Source organism: Actinia tenebrosa, unplaced genomic scaffold (genome assembly GCF_029948245.1).
Source record: "Actinia tenebrosa isolate PJP-AT-01 unplaced genomic scaffold, QUT_ActTen_1.0 utg344__unscaffolded, whole genome shotgun sequence".
Taxonomy (NCBI): domain Eukaryota; kingdom Metazoa; phylum Cnidaria; class Anthozoa; order Actiniaria; family Actiniidae; genus Actinia; species Actinia tenebrosa.
Genome location: NW_028292606.1, coordinates 385,576 through 409,038, shown reverse-complemented (window position 1 = coordinate 409,038; position 23,463 = coordinate 385,576). Strand labels below are relative to the sequence as shown.

At 36.1% G+C, this 23,463-nt stretch overlaps 2 protein-coding genes across 3 annotated transcripts; one reads left to right on the top strand and one right to left on the bottom strand.

Moving 5' to 3' along the window:
• The first annotated feature begins 2,367 nt into the window (after window positions 1-2,367).
• LOC116306995 (von Willebrand factor-like) lies at window positions 2,368-16,700 on the top strand. Of its 2 annotated transcripts, none has more exons than XM_089025475.1 (13): window positions 2,368-2,557; window positions 4,007-4,073; window positions 4,603-4,703; window positions 4,808-4,884; window positions 9,122-9,181; window positions 9,366-9,410; window positions 9,584-9,924; window positions 10,004-10,235; window positions 11,309-11,368; window positions 11,529-11,869; window positions 11,950-12,181; window positions 12,319-12,363; window positions 16,498-16,700. In XM_089025475.1, the coding sequence occupies exons 3-13, from the start codon at window positions 4,639-4,641 to the stop codon at window positions 16,542-16,544; spliced, it is 1,545 nt and encodes a 514-aa protein (XP_088881601.1). In that variant the 5' UTR covers window positions 2,368-2,557; window positions 4,007-4,073; window positions 4,603-4,638; the 3' UTR covers window positions 16,545-16,700. The 2 variants fall into 2 exon arrangements, with proteins under 2 accessions (XP_088881601.1, XP_088881600.1); XM_089025474.1 differs by having other exon boundaries at window positions 2,369-2,557; window positions 4,591-4,703.
• Window positions 16,135-22,237, bottom strand: LOC116306991 (GPI alpha-1,6-mannosyltransferase 2). The gene is made up of 4 exons (XM_031717135.2): window positions 22,168-22,237; window positions 21,057-22,081; window positions 18,615-18,699; window positions 16,135-17,045 (listed from the first exon to the last, which is right to left on the bottom strand). The coding sequence occupies exons 1-4, from the start codon at window positions 22,234-22,236 to the stop codon at window positions 16,860-16,862; spliced, it is 1,365 nt and encodes a 454-aa protein (XP_031572995.1). The 5' UTR covers window position 22,237; the 3' UTR covers window positions 16,135-16,859.
• Between the last annotated feature and the right edge of the window lie 1,226 nt (window positions 22,238-23,463).

Genomic DNA, 23,463 nt, shown 5'->3' with positions numbered 1-23,463 from the left:
TCGGAGCCCTGAGCATCCATGATGCCGTACTTGCAGTTATTTACACCTAGATGTCCAAAACGCTGTATTGAATGTGTGTTGTGGTTTATTGTCTGCACCAAAACGCTAATGAAAGTTTGAAAACGTTAATGAACCCACGCAAACATATTCATGATTGTCAAATTCAATGCTAATTTTCTTAATGAAAGTTCCATCGCACTATTGAGACTCCGTTTGCCTTATCAATGCCTGTTCGCTCTATTGACACTGCTTCTTCACTTCAATGAATAATGAACAGCAAAAGGTGTACATCCGACAGAAGCACAGTAGAGAACCAGCAAGCAATTCTAGTTCTACTCATACGACACCGAGCCCGGCAGGAATCGAACCCGGGTCGTATTGCTGAGAGACGACGCATTTCGGGTTTTTTTTATTTTTTATATCTTTTTATCTTTTATACCTCAAACACTGAGCATCATGTGCTGTCAACAGGAAAAATTCTGCACGCGGGCCAGGAAATGACCTCTACTTGCTGCTCCAAAATTATGCTTGGCGCAATTTAATCACTTAATCTAGTTTTATCACCTTCATTCCTTGGCAAAGTTTCTTCATTTATAGAACGCAGTGTCATCACGTTTTCATTAAATTCTGCTTGGTGTCATTCCCATTGTCGTTAGTACAAGTGGTGTGTGGTGTATGTGGAAGATTACTCTAATCTGTCACGTCGGTCTGCTGTTAAGGTTTATTCAGATTTCTTGCTTGTACAATGCTTGTTTAGGCTTCTTCTGCTACTAGCTCTGCGCTAGGACTGCACTGAAGTGAAGTGAAACTGTGCTGCTTGCACTTAAGTAATACAGTCAACTCTCGCTATTACGGACACCCTCGGGACCGTAATTTAGTGTCCGCAATAGCGAGAGTCCGTAATAGCGGGGTGCGGGGAAAATAACACTCACTTTTTTCTTGAAATTATTTAATTTGATTATATAACAACTATCACTATTGTTAATCACATAAAACAAGCAATATAGAATCAAAAACTATGACAATTATTCTAATATTAAACAAACTTTAACTTTATAAGATCGTATGAAAACTATGAATAAAAAAGTAAAATTTAAAAAAACGTAAAATTAAAACTTGCATGGTACAGTACTGTAGTAGACTGTACTCTGACTCTTCTAAGATTTGAAAAAGCTATATATCGATTGTGTTTTGGCGTGATTGTTTTTTTGAGTGCATTTTCTGCTACTTTATTGCTTAAACTTGAAAACTCACTAGCAATCGTAGTCAGCCCACGCTGAACAAGAACGTTCAATACAGGATTGGGGACTGGCTAGGGGTCGTGTGTCGTGGGTCGTGGGTGTTATGGCGTGGGTCGTGGGTATTATGGCGTGGGTCGTGGGTATTATGGCGTGGGTCGAGCACATGCATATGAAATGTGTTTCTCCTTTCTATTTTTATTTAAAATTTCATTTAAAAAAACCTTAATAAGCATACATTCTGGATTAAGCGTACATTCTGGATTCATCAGTCACGATAGCCTTTTGCAGTATGAAACAGGAGATCACAGGAAGCCCATCCGATACCACAAATAGTTAGGATGGTAAGCCTGTGGCAAAATCCCAGATTGCCGATCAACGATCAGTCAGCCTCCAAAAACGTTTGGGATTGGATATGATGTATAAAACCTCGTTGCCAATAAAAATGATCTAAAGCTGCATAAAACGTGCGGCTATGAAGCACAGCAAAGTATCCCACAAGTTGGCCATACAGTTAGTTTTTTTTTTTTTTTTTCTTAAAGAGTCGAAGCAGTTTTCTCTCTTTGTGACGGCTGCAAAAGAGTCTAACGCATGCTCTATAACGTCTGTGATGTTCTTCTGGTTTCTATTGGTGTATTTTACCAATCAGAATGTGTCTAAAAAGCCAACCGTTTCTCGGTGCTGAACATTAAATTGCAGCTTATATCGGCAATCTGAATTGGTTAGCTATTTTCGAATAGAGGAAGCAGAGGGAGCAGTCATTAATTATTGAGGGGGGGAAGGGCCACTAAAATTTCTAAAACATCAAATCTAAGCCCAAAAAATCGTGGCCCTACTCCAAATTCAAAAGCCAGCTGCTCGATGTTGAGCATGATGCCTTGAAAAAGGGAACTTCCACGGGTGGCAAGGGTCCATCTCAAGCTGAGAGACAAAAACTCATGCACAACAGGGAAATTGCTGCTGCCAAAAGGTTAGGGCATGAGCTATTTCCCGACAGTGGAGATGATAATGGGCGGACAGCAGATAAAAATTCTTCCCACCAACCGCCTGCAGGGAAGCATGGACACAAGCGTCAGCAGCCCGCCACAAAGAAAAACAAAACCAAGGTCCAAGAGCAGCAGATTCCCCAACCTGAAAGACCGAAGCCAAACTTCGGAGCTTTCGTCATCGGGTCGTTAAGTTTTCTCCATCCATCAGTTAAAATTTGCTACGGTTGTGGTGAAGACCTTAAGCCTGATGGACAAGTCCCTGATAAGCCAAACGATTTAGTTATTGTCAGCGGAGACAAACGGTCTTACTACGACACAGAGACAAAGAAGGTACAAAAAAGTGCCCAAGTATCAAATGTTTATTTCCATTTGAATCCAAATTGTGTAGCTGTATGTCATAGATATTTTATTCCGGGGCTTATTAAAATCTAACTAATGAACACAAAAGGTTGCTAAGGCAAATAACTGGCGTAGATATATAATTCCAAAAACTGTAAAAAAAATAATAAATTCTTTTGAACTGCAAAAGGCTATCGTGACTGAGGAATCCAGAATGTATGCTTATTCTGTGTATGCGTTTTTCATTAGCTATTAGTGTTAAGGTTTTTTTAAAATGAAATTTTAAACAAAAATAGAAAGGAGAAACACATTTAGTATGCATTTGCTCCACCCACGCCATAATACGCACGACCCACGCCATAATACGCACGACCCACGCCATAACACCCACGACCCACGACACACGACCCCTAGCCGCTCCCACAGAATTGTACTTGTAACCTCTTGTAAATATTATTTTACTTTCATTTTGCTTGCAGCTCGATCGTGCTGGATATCAGTTAAATTGCGCGTGCATTTTGTTTTCACACTTGTAAACGGTTTATTGTGTTAGAAATAACAAATTTATTCCCATTATCTAGACAAAAACAGTTGCGGGACAGGAGAGATAAAATTCGTATCTCCGCGCGCCCATGTAATATCCTCTATTTCATAACTTTTATGGCAAAGTTTCTTCATTTATAGAAGGTGGTCATCTTTATGAAAATTTGATTCTGCACGAGAAAGGAAATGAACTCTGATAGCGCTTCAAAATTATGCTTGGTGCAATTTGATTACTTGACCTTTATGATTATGGCAAAGTTTCTTCATTTATAGAAGGTTGCAAGAGAATATTAAGTAAGAGAGCACATCTCCCATACATGGCCTGTAACCATGAAAGTTTTTTGAAAATCTATTTTTAGGTCCGCGCACAAGGCTGAGCTATTCTTAGCATGCGATTCCTGATTAATCAGAGTTGTAGTGACTTCAATGTGAGCGAAAAATGTTTTAGTTACCGACGAGACAAATGCCTTCAGTAAAAAGTTGAAATTAAACTATCATGTATTTTTCATAGACGAATTAAACATCAAACTTAACAATTGGTGTAAGAGAACATCGAAAAAGATCAAATCAGGATGGTTTTCACATGTTTTCAGTATACGAACAAGCTAAAAACAGCAAAAAGGCCAAGGAAGAAAACAGCGATAAAAAATGCGATGAAAATAGCGAAGAACCTACAGCGAAGACAGCGAAAAAAGCATTTATCACAACGTTTTCGATAGTAAATGAAATTTAAGTCACAGGGATATGCTCTCTTACTTCATATTCTCTTGAAGGTTGTCATCACGTCTTCAAATTCTACTTGACATTCCCATTGTCAGTACAAATGCTGTGACTAATCTTGAGGATTTGAAACTAGATGACCCCGAGATTTCATGTACTCATGTATTTGTGGTTTAGTATAAAAGAGTTGCAGAGCACAGTCTAGTCTACATACCATATCCTGAATCATCCAGCTGCAAATCAAGTAAGTATACATTAATATGCATGGGAAGCTTACATGATTTCATCATAAACCAATAGCTTATTCATTTATATATATATTTATTTATTTATTTATTTATTTATTTATTTATTTATTTATTTATTTATTTATTTATTTATTTATTTATTTATTTATTTATTTATTTATTAACCTCATTAACAATTCATAAGGAAAACACAACAGAAATCACGACCGTGAAGAGTTTTGTAAATCAGATACAGTATCCTGTTCATTTGCATAAACTTTAAGTTGGATTTTCTTGGCCAGATTCACTTTTATCTTGGAAATTTTAGCGAAACACAAAGGAACTAACCTAGACGTTTGATAAGTAATCTACAGTATTCGTGTCCGTGTTGTATCCAATATACAAACTCTCTGCTACGCCTCCAGTTTGTATATCGGATACAACACGGCCATTCATACTGTGAATAATATATAATATAATTTTTTCTTAATATATTGTTATTATTTTGAGTATTTTTTTAATGATCACATTAAGGTTTCCTTCTAGAGTGAGTGGTTTTCGAGGTCCTCAGTTTGCTAGACCATGGCACGGATCCACTGCCATTTGCTCTTTGCTTTCATTTTGTTCATGATTGTTGGCCCTTTTTGGTAAGTGCATTTTTCAGAGTAGACGTGCTGCAGTTTGATAATTATTTTATCATTATGTGAGCACGAATCGTAATAAAATAGTGCCTATCGATTTTATCGTTTAGGGGTAAAGCTGTTTACACTAGAAGATCACATGCGGTAAATTCGTCAACGTCCGAAATTCAAGTTTTTGGCGATAAAGGTTGGTTAAAGTACCTATAATAGCTAACTTTATATTTTCAGTATTGATCTACATGAAGTGAATAGTTGAATGGTAAAATGTTTTTTATACGATTTGAGTGATGCATCTTGGAGATAACAAGGTTTATTCTTTCAATATGTTTGTGAAAGTGGTATTATGCGTATGTGCGGAGATGCGAGAGGATTTTCCAGAAGTTTGCTTGCGCAGAACCAATTTCAAGTGAGGCTAGAAGGAAATGGAGACCATATAGAGTTACAAAGATAACTGTTGACTAACCGGACTGAAGCGAAATATATGCTTAACCAAGGGAGCACATTGGAATTTTGTTTGTGTAAGGAAAGTCATTGTTCTTGGTTGTTCTATCTAGCGCGCGCAATGCATCTTGTGACAGACGTTCCTCGTAGTGTTTTGGTTTCGGCCGATCCGAATGGCTTACGATCCTGTAAGGAAGGGAATGACGTTGCTCCGCTCCTCGCAAGATATTCGTCGGTTTTCGGATTAAATTTGCTAGCCCGACTAAAGCAAGGAACGCCTGCCATGAAGTGTAGCGCGAGCACGTAAACAAGAACTACAAGGAACGCCTGCTATATCTTAAAATACGTGCGAAAAATCGAAGATAATCCAACACAATCAAAATTTTAACGTGCTCCCTTGGCTGAACTGCATGAACTCTAACTCTCTGAGTGGCTTTTATAGACTCTCTGAGAAAAAGAAGTCAACCTAGTTTATACTTGATTTTAAGATGACATTGTATTCAATTAGCATATTTGGGCGTATTGAACCAAGAGTAAGACTCGGGGAAAATATATTAAAAGACAACTGATTTAGAATTTGTCGATGTACAGAAATAGTGTACATTTCAAGAAAAATTCTGACATAACAAAATTCAGGTAATGTATAGAAATATCTAGGCAATCCTACATCAAAACTATCAATTTTTTTCTATTTAAGTTGAAGTAAATAACTACGTAGAACTAGCGAAAATGTCTCTACTGCGCAAAGCAGAAAAACTGGCTTTACACTGAAAAACTACAGAAGAGGTCTAAAAGTGCAAAACTCATTTCCTAGATTGTAACAATGCACAAAAATGATCGTTTCCTGGTAGTCAAAGTAAGTTGAAAATCATTAATTATAGTAAATTGCAAAGCGTTAATTGCCTATTTATAGAATGAAGTAAGACTAATGCAATTGGTTAATAATGCAGTAAATGTTTTCTTGCGGAGACCAATGGTGAAGGGTTTGATCTCGGTTGTCAGTTAAGATGAAAGGCACGAAAGATTCTGTGAAATTCCCGATATTTGAGGTTCAAAATTATAATACTTTTCGAAGGGTCACTCAAAAAACCTTGGGTTATCATGATAGCTTAGCTTCTATCCTTCAAAATCTCACCTTAGGAACTTTGACAAAATTAAATAATGTATAGTGACAGAAGTTTATGAACTTCTGATTATAGTGATCTAGAAATTATATTCAACCTGTTCATCAACTGAGATTTGACTGAGTTGACGCTCAATAATATAATACTACTGTAGACTACGAGTAAAACAAAATATTCTTTTAGAAATTTAAAATATTCTTTTAGAAGGGCACATATAAATAAGCGAAGAACGAGTGCAGCACAACCGAAACTTCCAAGAAGAGCGATTTCAAAACAGATTTTAAGGATGGTGCCTACTAATTGCGAACCATTTTTATTTTTTTCAAATTGTGCCAGTCATTTAAATTACCCAAGAGGCCACTGGGATCCGGAAAAAAAATTGGGCGTACCCACGCATCTAAACGAGATAATTGATGTTAAACACCGATGACGTAAGCACTTTTTTACGCAAGGGGAAAAATCATATTACGAAGTTGTTTTGATCGATTTTATCTGAAACTTGTTTCAAATAAACGACTATTTGTGCTCTTTATGTCAAATATATAAACTTCATGTATCATATAAGAAACCATTTTTTTAACCAAATTTTGCCTTCAAAAGTGCAAAATATGGTTCCAAAGGGATGCTACATTTTTGCTTACATTTGCATCCAAAACCATTTTTATTTTAAAAATTCTATTATAAAAAATAATTTAACTATTTGTGTTACATTTTGGACGAAAAAAAATGGGGGGTACCCACGCGTTTTAAAAAGTTATGATTTTTTTAAATAGTTTTTTGAGGATAAATCGGGTGCTAAAAGCGTGACAAGCGTGACGCGGCGTTACAAAACAGCGTGACTCGCTCTGTTTTTGACGTGTTTGCAGCAGCTCCTTCATCTCTTCGTGGTTTTATAAACAGGAGGAAAACTGAAAAAAAGCGATATTTCAAGCCTTCAAAGAACCAGAAAACTTATTCAATTCAAAGAACAATAATAAATAATTATTTCCTGTGTAGAAGATAAGATTTCCTTAAGCAAATGGTATGTAAATTTTTTTTTTTTGAAGTCGGAAAAAGAACGGCTTTTCATGAATGTTTCACGGCAGTCGTGCATGCAAAGCAAGAACCAGGCAAAAAATTTCGTAAAATACAAACCTACATTTAGTTTAACTTCACAAGTGCAAGAGACAGATTTAACAAATCAAAATAATAATTTTCTTTGTCAGTATGCTCTTTGCGTGAACGTTTTTGAATATACTTTTTGAGTGAGTGAAAGACAGTTTATGTAAATACGAGGTCTTCCAACGACAAAAGTTGATTTTATGTAATTGTACTCGCAGGAAGAGCTAAATGAATAGCTGATATTTGGTGTAATGTGTTATTCCTTTCCAATTTTCATTTAACTTTAAGACAAACTAAGCTTATCTGTATGGAAATATTGAAAAAGTTATTTTATCATTCACCCATCCGAAAACTGCCATTTCTAGAAATTAAAAACATATGATTTTTCGCCAAAAACACCTGAATTCTTGAAAATTACTCTGTGATACACCTTTGACTACATAAATAATAGTTATTGCTGTTGTTCTTGGTCTTAATTTTTTCCAAGGCCGACGTTTTCTGTACCTTTGAGTGTTTTGCTTTTGAAACCCGCGGGAATTCCTCGATGCAGATGCGCAATAAGTGTGTGCGCTGACAATAGTAGGTACCAACCTTAAACTCAACCAAAACTTCCAATGTTTCACTTTACATCAATAAAACCGTTTACAATATGACATTTTTTCACAATAGTGTGGAGGTATTAAAAAGTGAGCACATTCTCGCCTCTTGTTTATCGCTGTTCATAATCACATATATATACACACTCGATTGCAGAAACGTTGTAGTATACATTTATACATATATCTAACTTATTCAGTATATTTAATGATATGCAAAACAGAAAAATCGCTTTATTTATTGTTTGTTTCATTCAATGACTGTCAAAATATTTTTTCTTGTCTATTGGATCGTACAGAATAATAAATCAGTTGTTTTTAAGCGCTGAAAATGGTTATTTTGCATTATGCATCTCATTAGATATTTGTATAAATGTATAAATGTATACTACAACGTTTCTGCAATCGAGTGTATATATATTATATGTACTCACACTGCGGTTTGCATAAACTTTGACCTTTTCGCACATATACACAATTATATCAAAAGTAAAAATTATGGTATATCATTCCTTATGTATCATTTTTTCGAGTTGCCTATCACTAAGGCTTTCTGAAAAAAAATGTCAGAAATGACATCCCATCATAATTTTGATGACGTCATACAGGTTTTTATGAACTCACATTTGATAAGATGTGGATTTCGACTCATTGAAAACTTCAAATTTGAAGCGAAGGCAAAAAGTTATTTCAAATCTGAGAAACATTTATGGCCTTCCTTGTCAGGTACTCGACTTTTTAATGTTAGTCATAAGTTTTGGACGCGGATTCTACGATAGCTAGCGAAAGACTTGGAAAACACTGATGTTTCTATTTTCACTGCATAATTAATGAACTCATCGCTAAAACTTATGTAACCCCCAGATTCCGACGTGATCATACTTATAATCGATAGCCATGATCCTTTGCGTCTCTGTCATATAAATATACGCTCCCATCTAGAGCGTGGTCACTTTAACATTTTTGGACCCCCCCCCCCCCCCCCCCCCCCTCTGGACCTCCCCTGGTGGCGGTGATATACCACGCCACATGTACCTTCATTACATACCTATTACCTCAGTTTTTGCGGATTTTTCTCCCATAACTAAACCATCTGCGATAGAGGTAATGAGTATGCAGTGAAGATATAGAACTATTGACAGTTGATTGTTTTGTCCTTCAGCCGTCACACCAGTATTTCAAGACTCTACTCCTTCATCAATAAAAGAAGGATTACCACCAGGTAAAGACTTAAAATATTGTGCATAAGGTTAGTTTTAGAAATATCATTTTGCTGTGATAAGTATGTGTGATCTGGCCTAACTTAAGGAAAGTGTGAGTGAATGTGTCTTGTATAGCGCTTGTTTCCAAATTGTTGACACAATTCAGTATAATCGGCTTGAAAGCGTTCAATTGATTTTTACCAGGAAAGGCTCCAACTCGTGATCCAGAAGCTACACCGACTACTCAAGGTGATTGATACTTGATGTTTCTGTATTCATTCTATATTTTTTTAGAATGTAACTATTGTTCAGGTGTGGTTGTTGCCTACTTTTGAAAGTGCAAGTTCCCGGTTTAAGAAATGTTACCTGCACAGGTTTGATAATCGTATTTTTATTAATTGATTGATTGATTTTTTTCCCAGCAAAACCAAAGCCCATTGACCTGATGTTCTTGGTTGATAGCTCTAGTGGTGTGCCTTTCAACAGGATGAAGAGCTTCTCCAAATCACTGTTGAGATATTTCCAGATCTCTCCTAAAGGTACTCACGTAGCGTACGCAGTGTACGCCAATGGAGGAGCACTGCGGTTCTCATTTCCGTCAGCCGGCCAACTGCAGTACCGTTACGACACCGAAAGAGTCAATCAAGACATAGATAGGGTCCTTCCTTTGACTGGAGATCAGAGATACATCCGTGCTGGTTTTCAAATGGCAAATGCTGGATTCAGCGAGTCAAAATATGGTGCACGACCTGATGCAAGAAAGGTAAAAGGGTTTCAATCAAATACTGCTAATGACTGTAGGATTGGGTCTTGGATTAATATTTTGATGGATTCCGTTGTAGATTTTAGTTATCCTTTCTGGAGGTGACTTGGATCCACGATATGCAGCACAAAGAGGACAAATAGTGAACCAGTTGAGGAATGGAAATGTGGGGATATACGCTGTACGGGTAGGACGTCGTCGTGACCCATCTCAATTGAATGAAGTGGTTAGCAGCCCCAGTCACGTATTAAATCCTGACACCTACGATCAGTTGCCAGCACAGGGGCGATTGCTGAAACTGGTTATTGAAGGTTCGTTTTAGGAATTGTATTTTGTGGTTGAAAGTCTGTCATGTGGACCTAACTTAACGACTCGGCACCATTAACGCATGGCTCTTTTGAGGAAGTAATGAAAAATCAGTTATTTATTCATATCTTTGACAGTTTACTATGAATCTTTCCCAAATTTGGCTCGTAGTAGTAATTCTTCAAGGCAAGCAATTACCGCATATCTGTTACCATGGAAACCAGGTCACGTGACCACAAGGCCGCCATCTTGGATTTTTTAAAAAAATCGTTTGTAATCGTATTGAAACTACTTCAAAAGTCCTGAAAATCCATATTCCTTTTGATATTTGCAATACCTATATGGATCTAATTGGATATCTTGGAAATTATATTAAGTTTAATTTTTAGAATATTTTTAATTTTTTGGAAAAAATAGAAAATATTCTAAAAATTAAACTTAAAATAATTTCCAAGATATCCAATTAGATCCATATAGGCATTGTAAATATGAATAGTAATCTGCATTTTCATGACTTTTAAAGATGTTTCGGTACGTTTACAAACGGCTTGTTTAAAAATCCAAGATGGCGGCCTTGTGGTCACGTGACTTAGTTTCCATGGTAACCAAGGCTCTAAGGTTCCTTCTTTTCACAAAAGACATGAACTTGCCAAGTTTGGGGAAGATTCGTAGAAAACTGGCTATGATATAGCTAATCAGTTTTTCATCTGAGAGCCATGCCTTAATGATGCTGAGAAAAGGAAGGGGATTTTCGTTTTGGTATGGCTCAAGGTTAACAAATCGTGACATAAATTATTATTAACTGAAAACGTTTCAATTGATTTCCATTCGTACGCATGCTCCTGAAGTTTCACAAGCTTCAGCGACTATAGAAGGTTATTTGCTCCTGATGTTGCAAAATAGCAGTTTGTGGTTGGGACTCGGTCATGTGGACTTCACATTTAAGTACAAGGATGTAGAATGTGGTCTTTTGTTGTTGTTTGTTGTTGTTGTATTGTTTGTTTATTTGTTTTTGGTATAGCGCAAGGTTTACATATTGAGAGAAATTATTAAACCAGAATTGTTCAATTTTCACCAGGAAGGACACCCATTCATGCGCATGCTCCAGCAGCGTCACAATCTTCACCGACTACTCAAGGTTATTTTTTCGTTATTATACTGTATGCATGTTGTATTTTTGTTTTATTATTACGTGCATTTCTTGCATTTCGGCGTTGAAGTGAATTGTTTTCTTTGGAAAGTGTATGGTCCCAGTTCAAGAAGAGTTACCTACACAGCTTTGATTATCATTTCTACAGCAAAACCAAAGCCCATAGACCTAATGTTCTTGGTTGATAGTTCTAGTGGTGTGCCTTTCAAAAGGATGAAGAGCTTCTCCAAATCACTCTTGAGATATTTCCAGATCTCTCCTAAAGGTACTCACGTAGCGTACGCAGTGTACGCCTATGGAGGAGCACTGCGCTTCTCATTTCCGTCAGCCGGCCAACTGCGATACGGCTACAGCATTGCAACGGTCAATCAGAACATAGACACAGTCCGTACTATGACTGGAGATCAGAGAAACATGCGTGTGGGTCTTCTGATGTCACAAATTGGATTTATGGACCCAAGATATGGTGCACAAACTGACGCAAGAAAGGTAGGAATATTTCTATCAAATATATAGTAATCGATCTAGGATTTAGGCTCTGATTAATGTTTTGATTGATTCCGTTGTAGATCTTGGTCATTCTTTCCGGAGGAGATTTGGATCCACGATATGCAGCACAAAGAGGACAATTAGTGAACCAGTTGAGGAATGGAAATGTGGGGATATACGCTGTACGGGTAGGACGTCGTCGTGACCCATCACAATTGAATGGAGTGGTTAGCAGCCCCAGTCACGTATTAAATCCTGACACCTACGATCAGTTGCCAGCACAGACCCAACCGCTCATGCAGGCTATAGAAGGTTAGTTTTAGAAATGTCATTTTGCTGTGAGAAGTATGCTTGATCTTGAGTGAATGTGTTTTGTATAGCGCTTGTTTCCAAATTGTTTACACAATTCAGTATAATCGGCTTGAAAACGTTCAATTGATTTTTACCAGGAAAGGCTCCAACTCGTGATCCAGAAGCTACACCGACTACTCAAGGTGATTGATACTTGATGTTTCTGTATTCATTCTATATATAGTTTTTTAGAATGTGTCTATTGTTCCGGTGTGGTTGTTGCTTACATTTGAAAGGATAGAGTCCCAGTTCAAGAAGGGCTACTTCAAGAGAGAATGAACTAAGACAAGGAATTTCTGGTATTCATGCTTGTAACCGACAGGGCAGAAAAATGGTTTTTGGCCTTTCGCCATAGGGGCAGCTTTACACATTTAAGCTCAATATTTCGTAAACACGTTCTTTTGGAGCCAAATAGCAAAATATCAAATGCGACTTAACACCACTTACTTACTGGGACCTCGGGAAAGCATTATGTTTTGTGGTCCCTCGACCGTCGGTCCTAGTAAATAAGTGCTTTATTATCATACCAAGTGTTAATGAGAACAAAACAAAAATGGAGAACTGAATAAGATTTTTCATGTTTTTAATACACAACTTGTGCGTAGCCGTAGTCAAAGCAAAATATGTGTCAAAAGTTATTTTTCAGGAAAATTAAAGGTGATATTACAATTATTGAAAGCACCATAGGAAAGGTCAACATTTCTTAGCGAAGTAGAAGACGTGTTCGTTTGTGTTGCTAAAGATCCCAAAGGTAAAACGGGCGAACCATGCAACGAAGCTCTCGGCAAAGTTGGAAATTACTGAAAGCACTATAGGAAAAGTTAACATTTCTTAGCAAAGTAGAAGACGTGTTTTTGTGATGCTAAAGATCCTAAAGGTAAAACGGGCGAACCAGGCAACGAAGCTCTCGGCAAAGTTGCAGAGTTCGATTTATTAGCAATGCTACAGCTTCATTATACTGACTGCTAGACAGCTCTAACTTTGAAGAAGTTATTGTACTGGAGCAAAAAGATTCTTTTGTCGATGTAGAGTTCTTGTATTCTGGCAACTTGGATATTTCCGCCTCTCCGCGGCAAGAAAATCGGGAAGACTCCATGTTTAATCTATGTTTCGTGAAAGAAAGCGTGTGAATGAATCTTACAAACGCGCACTCAAATGTGTTGCTTTCTGGTTTCCGGTTTTTATTTATTTCCAATCACGTGACTTCCGTTTTTGTTATTCCCGGTCCATAACATAATATTATTTCTCAATTGACACGGTTTTCTTTGTTATTCACAAGGCTTTATTTTTGTTATAACTCTCGTTATGGGTGCGAGGTCAATATATAGTTATTAACCCAGTTAATAACTATATTTATTATATGGCAAGGTAATTTCGCGCGCTATGATTGGTCAATTTGCGGTCCATAACTTACGGTACGGACCGAAAAATGAAATGGTTCACTGAGTGTACGTACTTAATAGTGTTTAAAAAACGAGTAGGAGTGTTTTATCAGGTATAAAAGCACGAGGCGTAGCCGAGTGCTTTTATACCTGATAAAACACGATCTACGAGTTTTTTGAACTGCTTAAAACACTCATGAACAATTTATAAGATTTTGGTTCAACTGGAGCCACCATACACGTCACGAACATGGATTTTTATACTTCGATAGAGATTTGACGTCACTCTTTATATAAAGACACATGTGTCTTTATATAAAATCACTTGAATACTAATGAAGAGGACTTTATCGGGTATAAAGGTTCATGCACGTGACGTGTATGGTGGCTCCAATTGGACCATAAGCTTATGAATTATTAATGAGTGTTTTAATGATCTTTTAAAACATTCACATCTTTATCAAAAAAATATATTTCTGGATAAAAATCGTCGGAAAGCCTTCAATAAATAATTAAAGATAACTGAAATGCACTGGCATTTAATGTAAAACTTATCAAACAAGCCACAACTCTTTCATACAAGCGAAACTCTTTCGTTCAAGGCTCTACAAGGCACTAGTTGAGCGATTTTGTACGACTAGAAAAAACTAGAAAAACTAACTATGCTAAAGCTAAAACTATGTCAAACTACGAACTAAAGAGTGGTGATTAGCAGCTAATTCAGTAAATGAAATAAAGATAGGTTTACAAGCAGAATTAACGTAAATTTGTTATTTCATTAACCTCGTTTGCTCGGTCCGTACCAAAGGAGGATGTTTCACTAGCATGCTTTGCGCACCGTGCTTATTATGCATCTGTCTTTAGCATTTGTTTGAAAGATTTCCTCTCGACGGCGATTTTCCTCGATTATTTCGCCAAACAAAAACAACAGCCGTTTGCTTATTAAAGATTTTCTGCATCCGTACAGATAAACAATAGAAAGTCTGGACATTTCTCTGGGACCAAGTTCGGTATTTTTGTAATTTTTGCCATAGGAAAAATCAAAATATGCCGTATCAATGAATGGATAGAAAAAGATAAAAATTGTTTTGACAAGCGAAGTCTTTGTAGGCTTTGAATTGTGTGGGAATAAGTCGAAATTAAACGAAGAAAATTTAAAAAAGGACACACCTACACAAAGTATAGCCTTCATACTATGCTATATCCCTTAAGTCTCCTCAAGTCTCTACGTTTGAGTGAGATACGGCCATTACAATTTCCACTAAAATTCGCCATGTATTTCGCTTCGTCTTGTCTTACGTCCTTGATTTGACGTGACCTGCTAGATTACCAAAAATTGTACTTTTGAGTATCTTCAGACAAATCTGATAATCTTGATTTTAAAATTCATATAATAACAACAATGTAAAATGTTTTATTCCTTATTTTAAGTCAATCGAAGGTAGTTTTATTAAAAAGGAAAAAGAGTTAAGCTTATATTAATTCACAGTACGTGTCACAAGCCCAACAAACAATTATAGAATTTCCTTAATCTAACAAACTATAAACGAATAAATAGTCAAACCACTAGAAACTAATTTTATTCAACTCAAGAAAGCCAAACTTATCGTTCCACAGTGCAGATAGTGTAATTTTCTTTAAGAACTCAAATTTACAAAAAGCTTAAAAGTTCAAATACAAAGGCAAGACATTCGAAGAAAATACTCAATCGAAGAAAGTAAATTGTATATTTTTCTCAAGGGTAGGTAAACAACAACAAACTTAACACATGGCTTTTGTATATTACCTCGAAAAACAGCTGCTAGATAAAGCTTTATCCACTAGCAATTTTCTTCCGGAAAATCGACTTTGTCTTTGTTCAAAACGATGCAAGTCTTCTTTCTTCAATGAAAATGCCTGGGAAGATGGCTGATAACTGTCACAAATTTAAGACAAGTAATACCAGCAAATTCGGTATAATTGATCCTTTTTGACAATACAGTAGATAAAGAGAAGATCCGAAGTGGAAAAGGGTTCACGATTTTCCTCTATAATCTCCATATGTCATGTTTCTGCATTGACATCAAAGCGAAAATGAGTAGATCACGTGACTTTTCAGAGTGATAATATAGTTGGTCGAGGCGCGCAAAGCATGCTAGGTAAACATCCTCCTTTGTCCGTACCGTAAGTTATGGATCCTCGTTTTTTCCACTTTTTTATGGCCCGCGCGCTACGCGCTTGGGCCATAAGGCAGTAGAAAAAACTCGGTCCATAACTTACGGTACGGACCTCGCACTCGGTTAATAAGAGCTATATAGACCGTTCGCATTTATAATGAGCAACATTTGATAGAAAACCTCAATTGATAAATAAAATACTTAATTACCGAGAACGACCCTCGGGATGTATATGGCTTATTGCCTCCGTTCTCGGTAATTAACTCTTACTTCCCCTCCCAGAATGGTCGCCAGGAAACAGTCGAATTTCTTCACGTTAACGTGACACACTCTCGACCAATAGAAATTGAGGAAAATTGAACTTTGACACTTGGTATATAATAACAAAATTTATTGCATGCGTATTTGAGATATAAAGCCGTGTACTTTGGGAGAGGTGATAATTTGATCAGCAGAAAAACTTACATTTTCCGGAATACTAATGAGTAGATTTACTCTAATTCGACAAAATTTCGTCACAGGTTTCGAGCAGCAGTGACACAAATGAAACCCTAAAAATTTGGAGTATCAAACTCAGTTAAATAGAAAAATCGTGAAAGTAGCGGGCTTGTCGTTTTTCTGCCCTGCCCTTGTTACCATCATAGGCATCGTTTGATGCTATTTTTAGAATCACATTTGTTTTTGTGCACGCGCTCTACTCTGTTTGCTTAGAAATCTTTGCCGATGTTTCATTTTTCAGTAACACCAAAGGCCATTCATGGAAAGTTCTCACTTGTGGCAGGATAGGAAGAAGAGCTTTTATCAAATCCCTTTGTAGTGTACGCCTTTTCTATAGAGCGGCCACAAGATAAAACATTTTCAATCTCTCTAATTAGCCTGTGACAAGGGAGACAAAACGACAACTCCCTCTATCACAATGTAAAATAAAATATTCATTTACTATTTCTTTATTTTTTACTCTCTCCTAAGCCCCAAACTTCTTCATTTCCAACCAGGTAAACAGTCTGCAAAACAGTATTTACTAGATTCATAAGTCCTTATCATTGAAGTTAGACCATTAACCGGGCACTTGATCTATCTTTCTCATTTGTTAAACCTTTTTCAAGTCCAAGGGTAGAAATTACAATGTAGTACTACGCCAATACATGTGTATGTGACAAAATACCCCAGCACCAAGGAATCCTTTGTATATGATACTTGGGCCTCCATGGAAGGTTTGTTAACAATGAAGTGAGATGTATACCAATAAATGAAAGGAGAAGATGAAGCAATCAATCGTGTCAGCACCTGAAATGATTCATAAGACAAAAATTGTTTAACTTTTTAAATAACAAGTAACTTTGACCTTTATTACATCTACCCTACCACTTTCACCATGCTTGGTGTAGGGCAGCGACAATGCTATGAACTTGTGAACATGTTTATTATATGTTCACCTTGCTACGTACATTCACTCTGATTGGTTCAAAGCTGTGCTCCCTCACATAATAGAGCATGGTGCTGATGTTACTGCGTGTGGGAGTGGTCAGCAGCCATCTTTGCCAAGAACTCAAAGAAAACTAAATTATGAACTTAAGATTTTTTTTTGTTCTTGGCAATAAAGCAAATAGAACAGCTTCTTTAACTACAACAACAACAATAACAATGATAATAATAGTAATAATGATGATAATAATAATAATAATAATATCTTGTGGGTGACAAGAGCTGATCCATCGCTCTTCAGATGCAGAAGTCTAATATACTGTAACAAGTTTGCTTCACATTGCACAAACTGTTATGATTTTAACTGAACATTAGATACAGTACATAGTAATAATATTATAGTAAACTAGCTGTTCTTGATAAGTTGCCATAGCAACAACCTAGGTTCCAGGCCTAACATTCCTAAGATCCAAGTTTTTGACATTTTCATCGTTATGAGACATAGCATCAAATGAGTCTAGATTATAATATTTGTTACGGTCATAGACACAAATTTAGTCAAACAATTTTTTGTCCAAGCAATAATTGCTGAAAAGCCAAAATTATTGTTAGAGTACTGGGCACCAGTGAGTTTCCAAATCTATGTTGAAGCAAACTGTGAGTTGAAAATAAGAATAAACTATAAAACTTGAATATTATATCACTTGAACCAAAAATACTAACAAAAAATGCCAGTTTTCTTCTTTCAAAAAGTACTTTAAAATGTATTTAAATTCATTTGCAAAAATTGGAGACATAAATAAGAAGTGCCGAAAGCATTCAAGAAGATTCAAGAATTGAGATGTTAGAACTTTTCTGTGATTCTGTTTGTGATTTCATCCTGACAGTGTACTAATCTATTGAAGAAATAAAAAGCGTACAATGTGCCAAGATAGCATGAGGGGGTTTGTGGAACACGGGAGGAGTTTTAGGAGAAGTGAGAAGCCAAATACTGTCAGTTTTGTGGAAAACCAAATTTAAGTATGCAGCTCACAACTACAGAGTTCACGGATATTAAAAACCTTAGTAACGGAGTGGTATAGGTGCAGTGTGTGAGTGACAATGGGCCAACTTGGTAAACCAGTATGTACATATGCTGTATACCACTTTAAGAAAAAAAAAATTTTTTTTCCTAGCAATAACAAGTTTTTTTACTAAGTGTATGAGAATTTAATATGAAATATATATTTGTACTGCGGTTGTAATGTATCAAATTGAGCTTCACAGTAAATGAAGCAACTTATGCAGCTGAAAATTGGATTTGAACCTGTGCCCTGGCGGTTCCGGTGCCATGCTCTAACCACCGAGCTACCAAGGATCATGTGAGACTTCAAGGACACATTAGGTGGATAGGAAAGATATATATGTGTATAGGAATATTACATTACTAACCTGAACATGAATAGAAGTTAGTCCAAAAAGTGTTAGAAAAATCAGGTGAGCAATGTAGACAAAAACATCTGCAGAATGGAATCCCCTGAAAAATAAATGACTGCTATTAATAATTGGAATTTAGTCGATGTACAGTAGATACTACTGAGGTAAGAGAAGAGCAAATGCGTGCTTCATGCACCGCCCTTGATTCTCTTGGATATTGATGACATGCCAAGTGATTAACAACAGACAATCTATGTAATGTAAACAATGAAAGCTTAGACAATGTATAATACCATCACAGGGTTGCCAACTCTCCTGGATTATCCAGAAGTCTCAAGAATTTTGGACCTCATCTCCTAGTCTTCCAGTTAGTGCCCCAAATTTCCTGGACAATTATTGAAGTTTTTTGTGGGGTCTACAATCTTTGAACCAGAAAATCTTGAATCCTGCATGGATCCTCTCGTGGTAATATTACAGTATCAAAAACCAGGGCATAATTAGGATTGATGATCTACTTGACTCTTCAGATCATTGTTTTGAATTAAAAGATTTTAAACTGGATATGACGGATATGGAATGGTGGGATCTGATGACCGTGATAAATGCAATACCCCAGAAATGGAAAAAAATTATAAAAAAACTTAAAAAAATATTGCTCAAATTAATCCACTCGACTACAGCTTAACTATCCAATTGGATAATGTAAAAGTAAAACTTTCAACTATAAGTCAAAAAAGGTTAATGCTCAATTAAGATATCGTGCATCCAAGTAGTGCCCACAGCACAGACCAGATTTAAAGAACAATTTCCCTTTTACTCATTTGATTGGCAAAAAATTTACCTTCTTCCTTATAAGGTTGCTTTGGATTCAAAACCTAGAGAATATCAATACAAATTTCTGAACAGATTGGTTTACACGAATAAAACCCCTTCTAAAATGGACATTGTGCACAGTACACTCTGTTCGTTTTGTGTTGAGGAGGAAGAATCCCTAGAGCATTTCTTTTACAATTGCAAATATACAAAATCCTTTTGGGAATCAGTGCATCAATTATTCTTACTTAGCTCAGAGATAGATATTCCTTTTTCAAAAATTGAAGATCAAAAAAAATTTTCGCTAGTAAATCACATTATATTGTTAGGTAAACAGTATTTGTATTCTTGTAAATATCAAAAGTACAATCTGAAGCCTGCATTAAAACCTTTCATTAATAGATTGAAACTACTTCATAAGATTGAATATATTATAGCAAAAAACAAAGACAAAATTTCTATAACAAATGGAATAAAATACTGAAAGTAATTTAGTATACAAATAAAAAATTTGCTGGTCTTCGTATATAAAATCAAGGGAAATTCAGCAATTTGTATAGGAAATTGCATGATCTCAAGTACAATTTGGAAATTAATAGACACGAGTAATGTTTTGAAAGTTCTTGTAATTGCATGAGCCTTTAGGCGAGTACAATTAAAGAACTTTCAAAACATTACGAGTGTCTATTAATTCCAAATTGTACAAGAAGATTGTGCGATTTTTTGTTTATAGTTCACTCAACAAAATTTCAGTAAAAAATGCGAAGCGACGCCGTTCATCTTTGTCTATTTGGCGGCCGATTTCCAATCCATCGTGCAACTGAAATGCATAAAAAAGATTAGTTCTTATGGCTTTAAAATTTTATTTATGCTTTTTAAGTACAAAATGATAGAAAATAATTGTCTTGATATTGTTTTGGCCGTGTTGCCATAGCGACTTAATTCGATACTCCTACGGAGTACAATTAACGCTATAATTGTACTCCGCTCGACCAATCAGAGTCGAGTAATTTTGTTGAGTGTACTATAAATTAAGGAATAGTCGCAGCGTAGAATATTCCAGATTTCACAAAAAATTTCTTGTTTTTCTTTTGAAATTTAATCTATTATTTCAGTTTAGTATAATTTATCTAGTTAATTACTATTTAGTTTGATTATTATTTATTTTATTTATTTCTTTATTTAGCTTTAGATTATTATTATTAAATAGCCATTGTATGTTATAAAGTTGTTAAATATGAATTTAAAAAAAAAAAAATCTTGAATAAAAATAATTGAAGATTAAAATTAAAAAAATTACAGTGTTATCACAAGCCTTCACTCTCCATTCTCCAGAGTTGAATACTTTGGAATTTTGTCATTCCTGCCACCATTGCTAATATGGCTCTACTGTATTTTGAACACCTTTTATTATTGTGTAGTTCCAAAAATTATCCATACCCCCACAAAGGATTTTTAACACCCCCTACCCCCAGAAATTCCAATTTTATCTGATCCTCCCACCTTTTGAAAATGTCAAATTACTCTGTTTCTGTGTGTGTGTGTGTGTGTGTGTGTGTGTGGGAGGGGGGGGGGGGGGGGTATGAATGATTTTTGGACTGAACTACACATTAACCAGACAATATTATACTACAAAATACTTACCTTCTTGACTCAGTTGATGACTTGTTGTTTGTTGGTTGCCAAAGACCAAGGGTTTTCACAGTCAATCTATTGCTGTTATCACCGATAAACTCCCACACAGCCATTAGACTTAATACCACCATTGGCAATGCAAGAATAAAATTTGGGATTTGCTTCACCTCAAAGTATTTCAGAAACCCAACATTCCAATAATGATTTTGGATATATGAATATGATAATGGTAATTTCCAGGAACACCAGGGAGGGGTTGAAGGTCCAGTTTTCAAGCAGAACAAAAAATATCCATATAGCTGGAATGCCACCAATGGTAACAGAATTATCACCATGGATACTATAACTTTAAACATTGTGATCAAGAGTGCATAGACTGCTGATTTCCATGTCGGACGTAATCTAGGGATTGGAGTGACTTGTGTAAATATATCACTCATCAATGTTTTTAAAAGCTTATGCAGAACAAACCCACATGATACGATGCCGTTAGACCTTGATGCACTTCCTAGACACAATACTAGGGAAGATGCAAGAATGTTCATAACACTGTTGGATTTCTCCAGGCAGTAGAGGCCAGAAAACAAACAGCAAGCAAAAACACTTTCAGTGTACACTGAAGACATGAAGACATTTGCAGGATTGATGCAGAATAGAACACTACTGTTGAATGCAAGACATTTATCCTTCATGACTTGTAGACTCAACTTGTACAAGAATACAGCAGCTAAAGAGAAGCAGGCACAGGAAACCATCCAGCCAACAACTAACAGAATACTACCAATACTTATGAATTTTCCAAGGACCATATGGATCGGAAGAGATATAGCTCTGACAAGCCATGGATAGAGGGGAAAGAAAGCCATGTACTGTTCGTATTGGTAGCCATCTTTAGCAATCTGGAGGAAGTAGACAGAATCCCATTTCTGGAAGCCATCAAAGATAAATATCACGGCTTTGTCAAGAGATTTGGTGGTGTTTCGAACGATGGTTGAAGAAGAATCGTAATCGTTAACAAGGAAGTTGAAAATGACCTGGGGAAAAAAACGCCAAATAACTGTTTACGTAATATCTATCAAAGAACACAACAGAATACTCTGTATTCTGCAGTTTGACTTACCTGAAGAAATAAGATCAAAACACGAGATAGAAAAGCAAGACGCAAAACAATACGAACCTCGTCCGTCATTTTGAATTAAATCGAAAGCCGCTGTTCATTAGTAGCGCTGTTTAGACACAGGAAGCCCATGAGAGAATATTGGACTTTTTAACTTTGCTGAAAGCTGAGACAATGTGGAAAATACCTCGCTTGATATCCATAAATGTAAAATGAAACAGTAACAAACGGAAAGAGATAGAATCTAAAAGAAGTTTCGGTAAATTTTAAATATTTCTTCGTAAGTTATGATACATTTTCTGTAACATCAAACCCTTGAAAGTGAGAAATTACCTGAGAATGAACTAATAATCAGTATTGTACAGATAAAGACAGATATAGTGTACATTCAATTCACCTTTTCGGCTCTAGCCGTCACGTGGTATAAATTGCGTTGGATTGTGTTACGGTCACCAAGAAGTTCGGACATTGTTCTCGGATTTCCGTACAAATGTACTGACTTTAAATGAACTATTTACTTGGTTTGTTTAGTTAGTTCTCTAAATACAAGTAAAATATCATTTTTCTAACTTGATTGAAGCTTTTCTTATTGCTGTTAAGAGAGCTAACTAAAGAAATCTATCTAAATTTTCTCTCCAAAATCAGTGAATTTGTGTGGGAATCCGAACCAGAGTGAAGTTGGTGTCAGGTTTTAGAGTCAGATTTTTGAGTCAGGTTTTCGGATGTATTGTCAGATTTTTTCCGGGGGGCGTCACATCATGTTGAACACAAAGTGCTCTATATTCGTAGAAACGTTTTTATTAATATTAAACCCACACCATGCTTTACTCACACGAAATTCCTATACATTCGTTGTCTTCGTGGATCGAAACACTCACCTCAAATAAAATAAACAGGGTTTTCCGCTGTAACATGATCACTCTCACGCGGCGTGACAGAAAAATCTGACAACAAGTGATATTTCTTCGGGAGACTAGATTTTGACTTCCAATTGCGTTCATGAAGATCCCGTAGAAATGACGCTTGTTGGGAGATGTCAAAATTCAAGAAAAATATAATGGTTGAAAAGATAATTTTGTAACCGTGAAATCCGCTGTAACATGATCACTCTCTCACGCGGCGTGACAGAAAAATCCTACTCAAAAATCTGACAACAAGTGATATTTCTTAATGCTTTTATGTGCACTGCTTCATCGACAGTTTATTTGGACACCAAACTACGGCTTAGGGTCTTCGACGTAAAGCATGGATATTTTTCGTTAAGAAAAAGTGCGTCAACATTTTGAAATAAAAGGGTTC

Excerpts from the sequence above, each read along its gene's own strand:
- LOC116306991 (XM_031717135.2), bottom strand. The coding sequence starts at position 22,236 with ATGACGGACGAGGTTCGTATTGTTTTGCGTCTTGCTTTTCTATCTCGT. Across the intron at positions 18,700-21,056 it reads TCATCAACTGAGTCAAGAAG|GGGATTCCATTCTGCAGATG; the intron begins GTAAGTATTTTG and ends TTTATTTTTCAG. Across the intron at positions 17,046-18,614 it reads TAACTTCTATTCATGTTCAG|GTGCTGACACGATTGATTGC; the intron begins GTTAGTAATGTA and ends GAATCATTTCAG.
- LOC116306995 (XM_089025475.1), top strand. The coding sequence starts at position 4,639 with ATGGCACGGATCCACTGCCATTTGCTCTTTGCTTTCATTTTGTTCATG. Across the intron at positions 11,369-11,528 it reads ATCTTCACCGACTACTCAAG|CAAAACCAAAGCCCATAGAC; the intron begins GTTATTTTTTCG and ends TCATTTCTACAG. Across the intron at positions 11,870-11,949 it reads CACAAACTGACGCAAGAAAG|ATCTTGGTCATTCTTTCCGG; the intron begins GTAGGAATATTT and ends ATTCCGTTGTAG.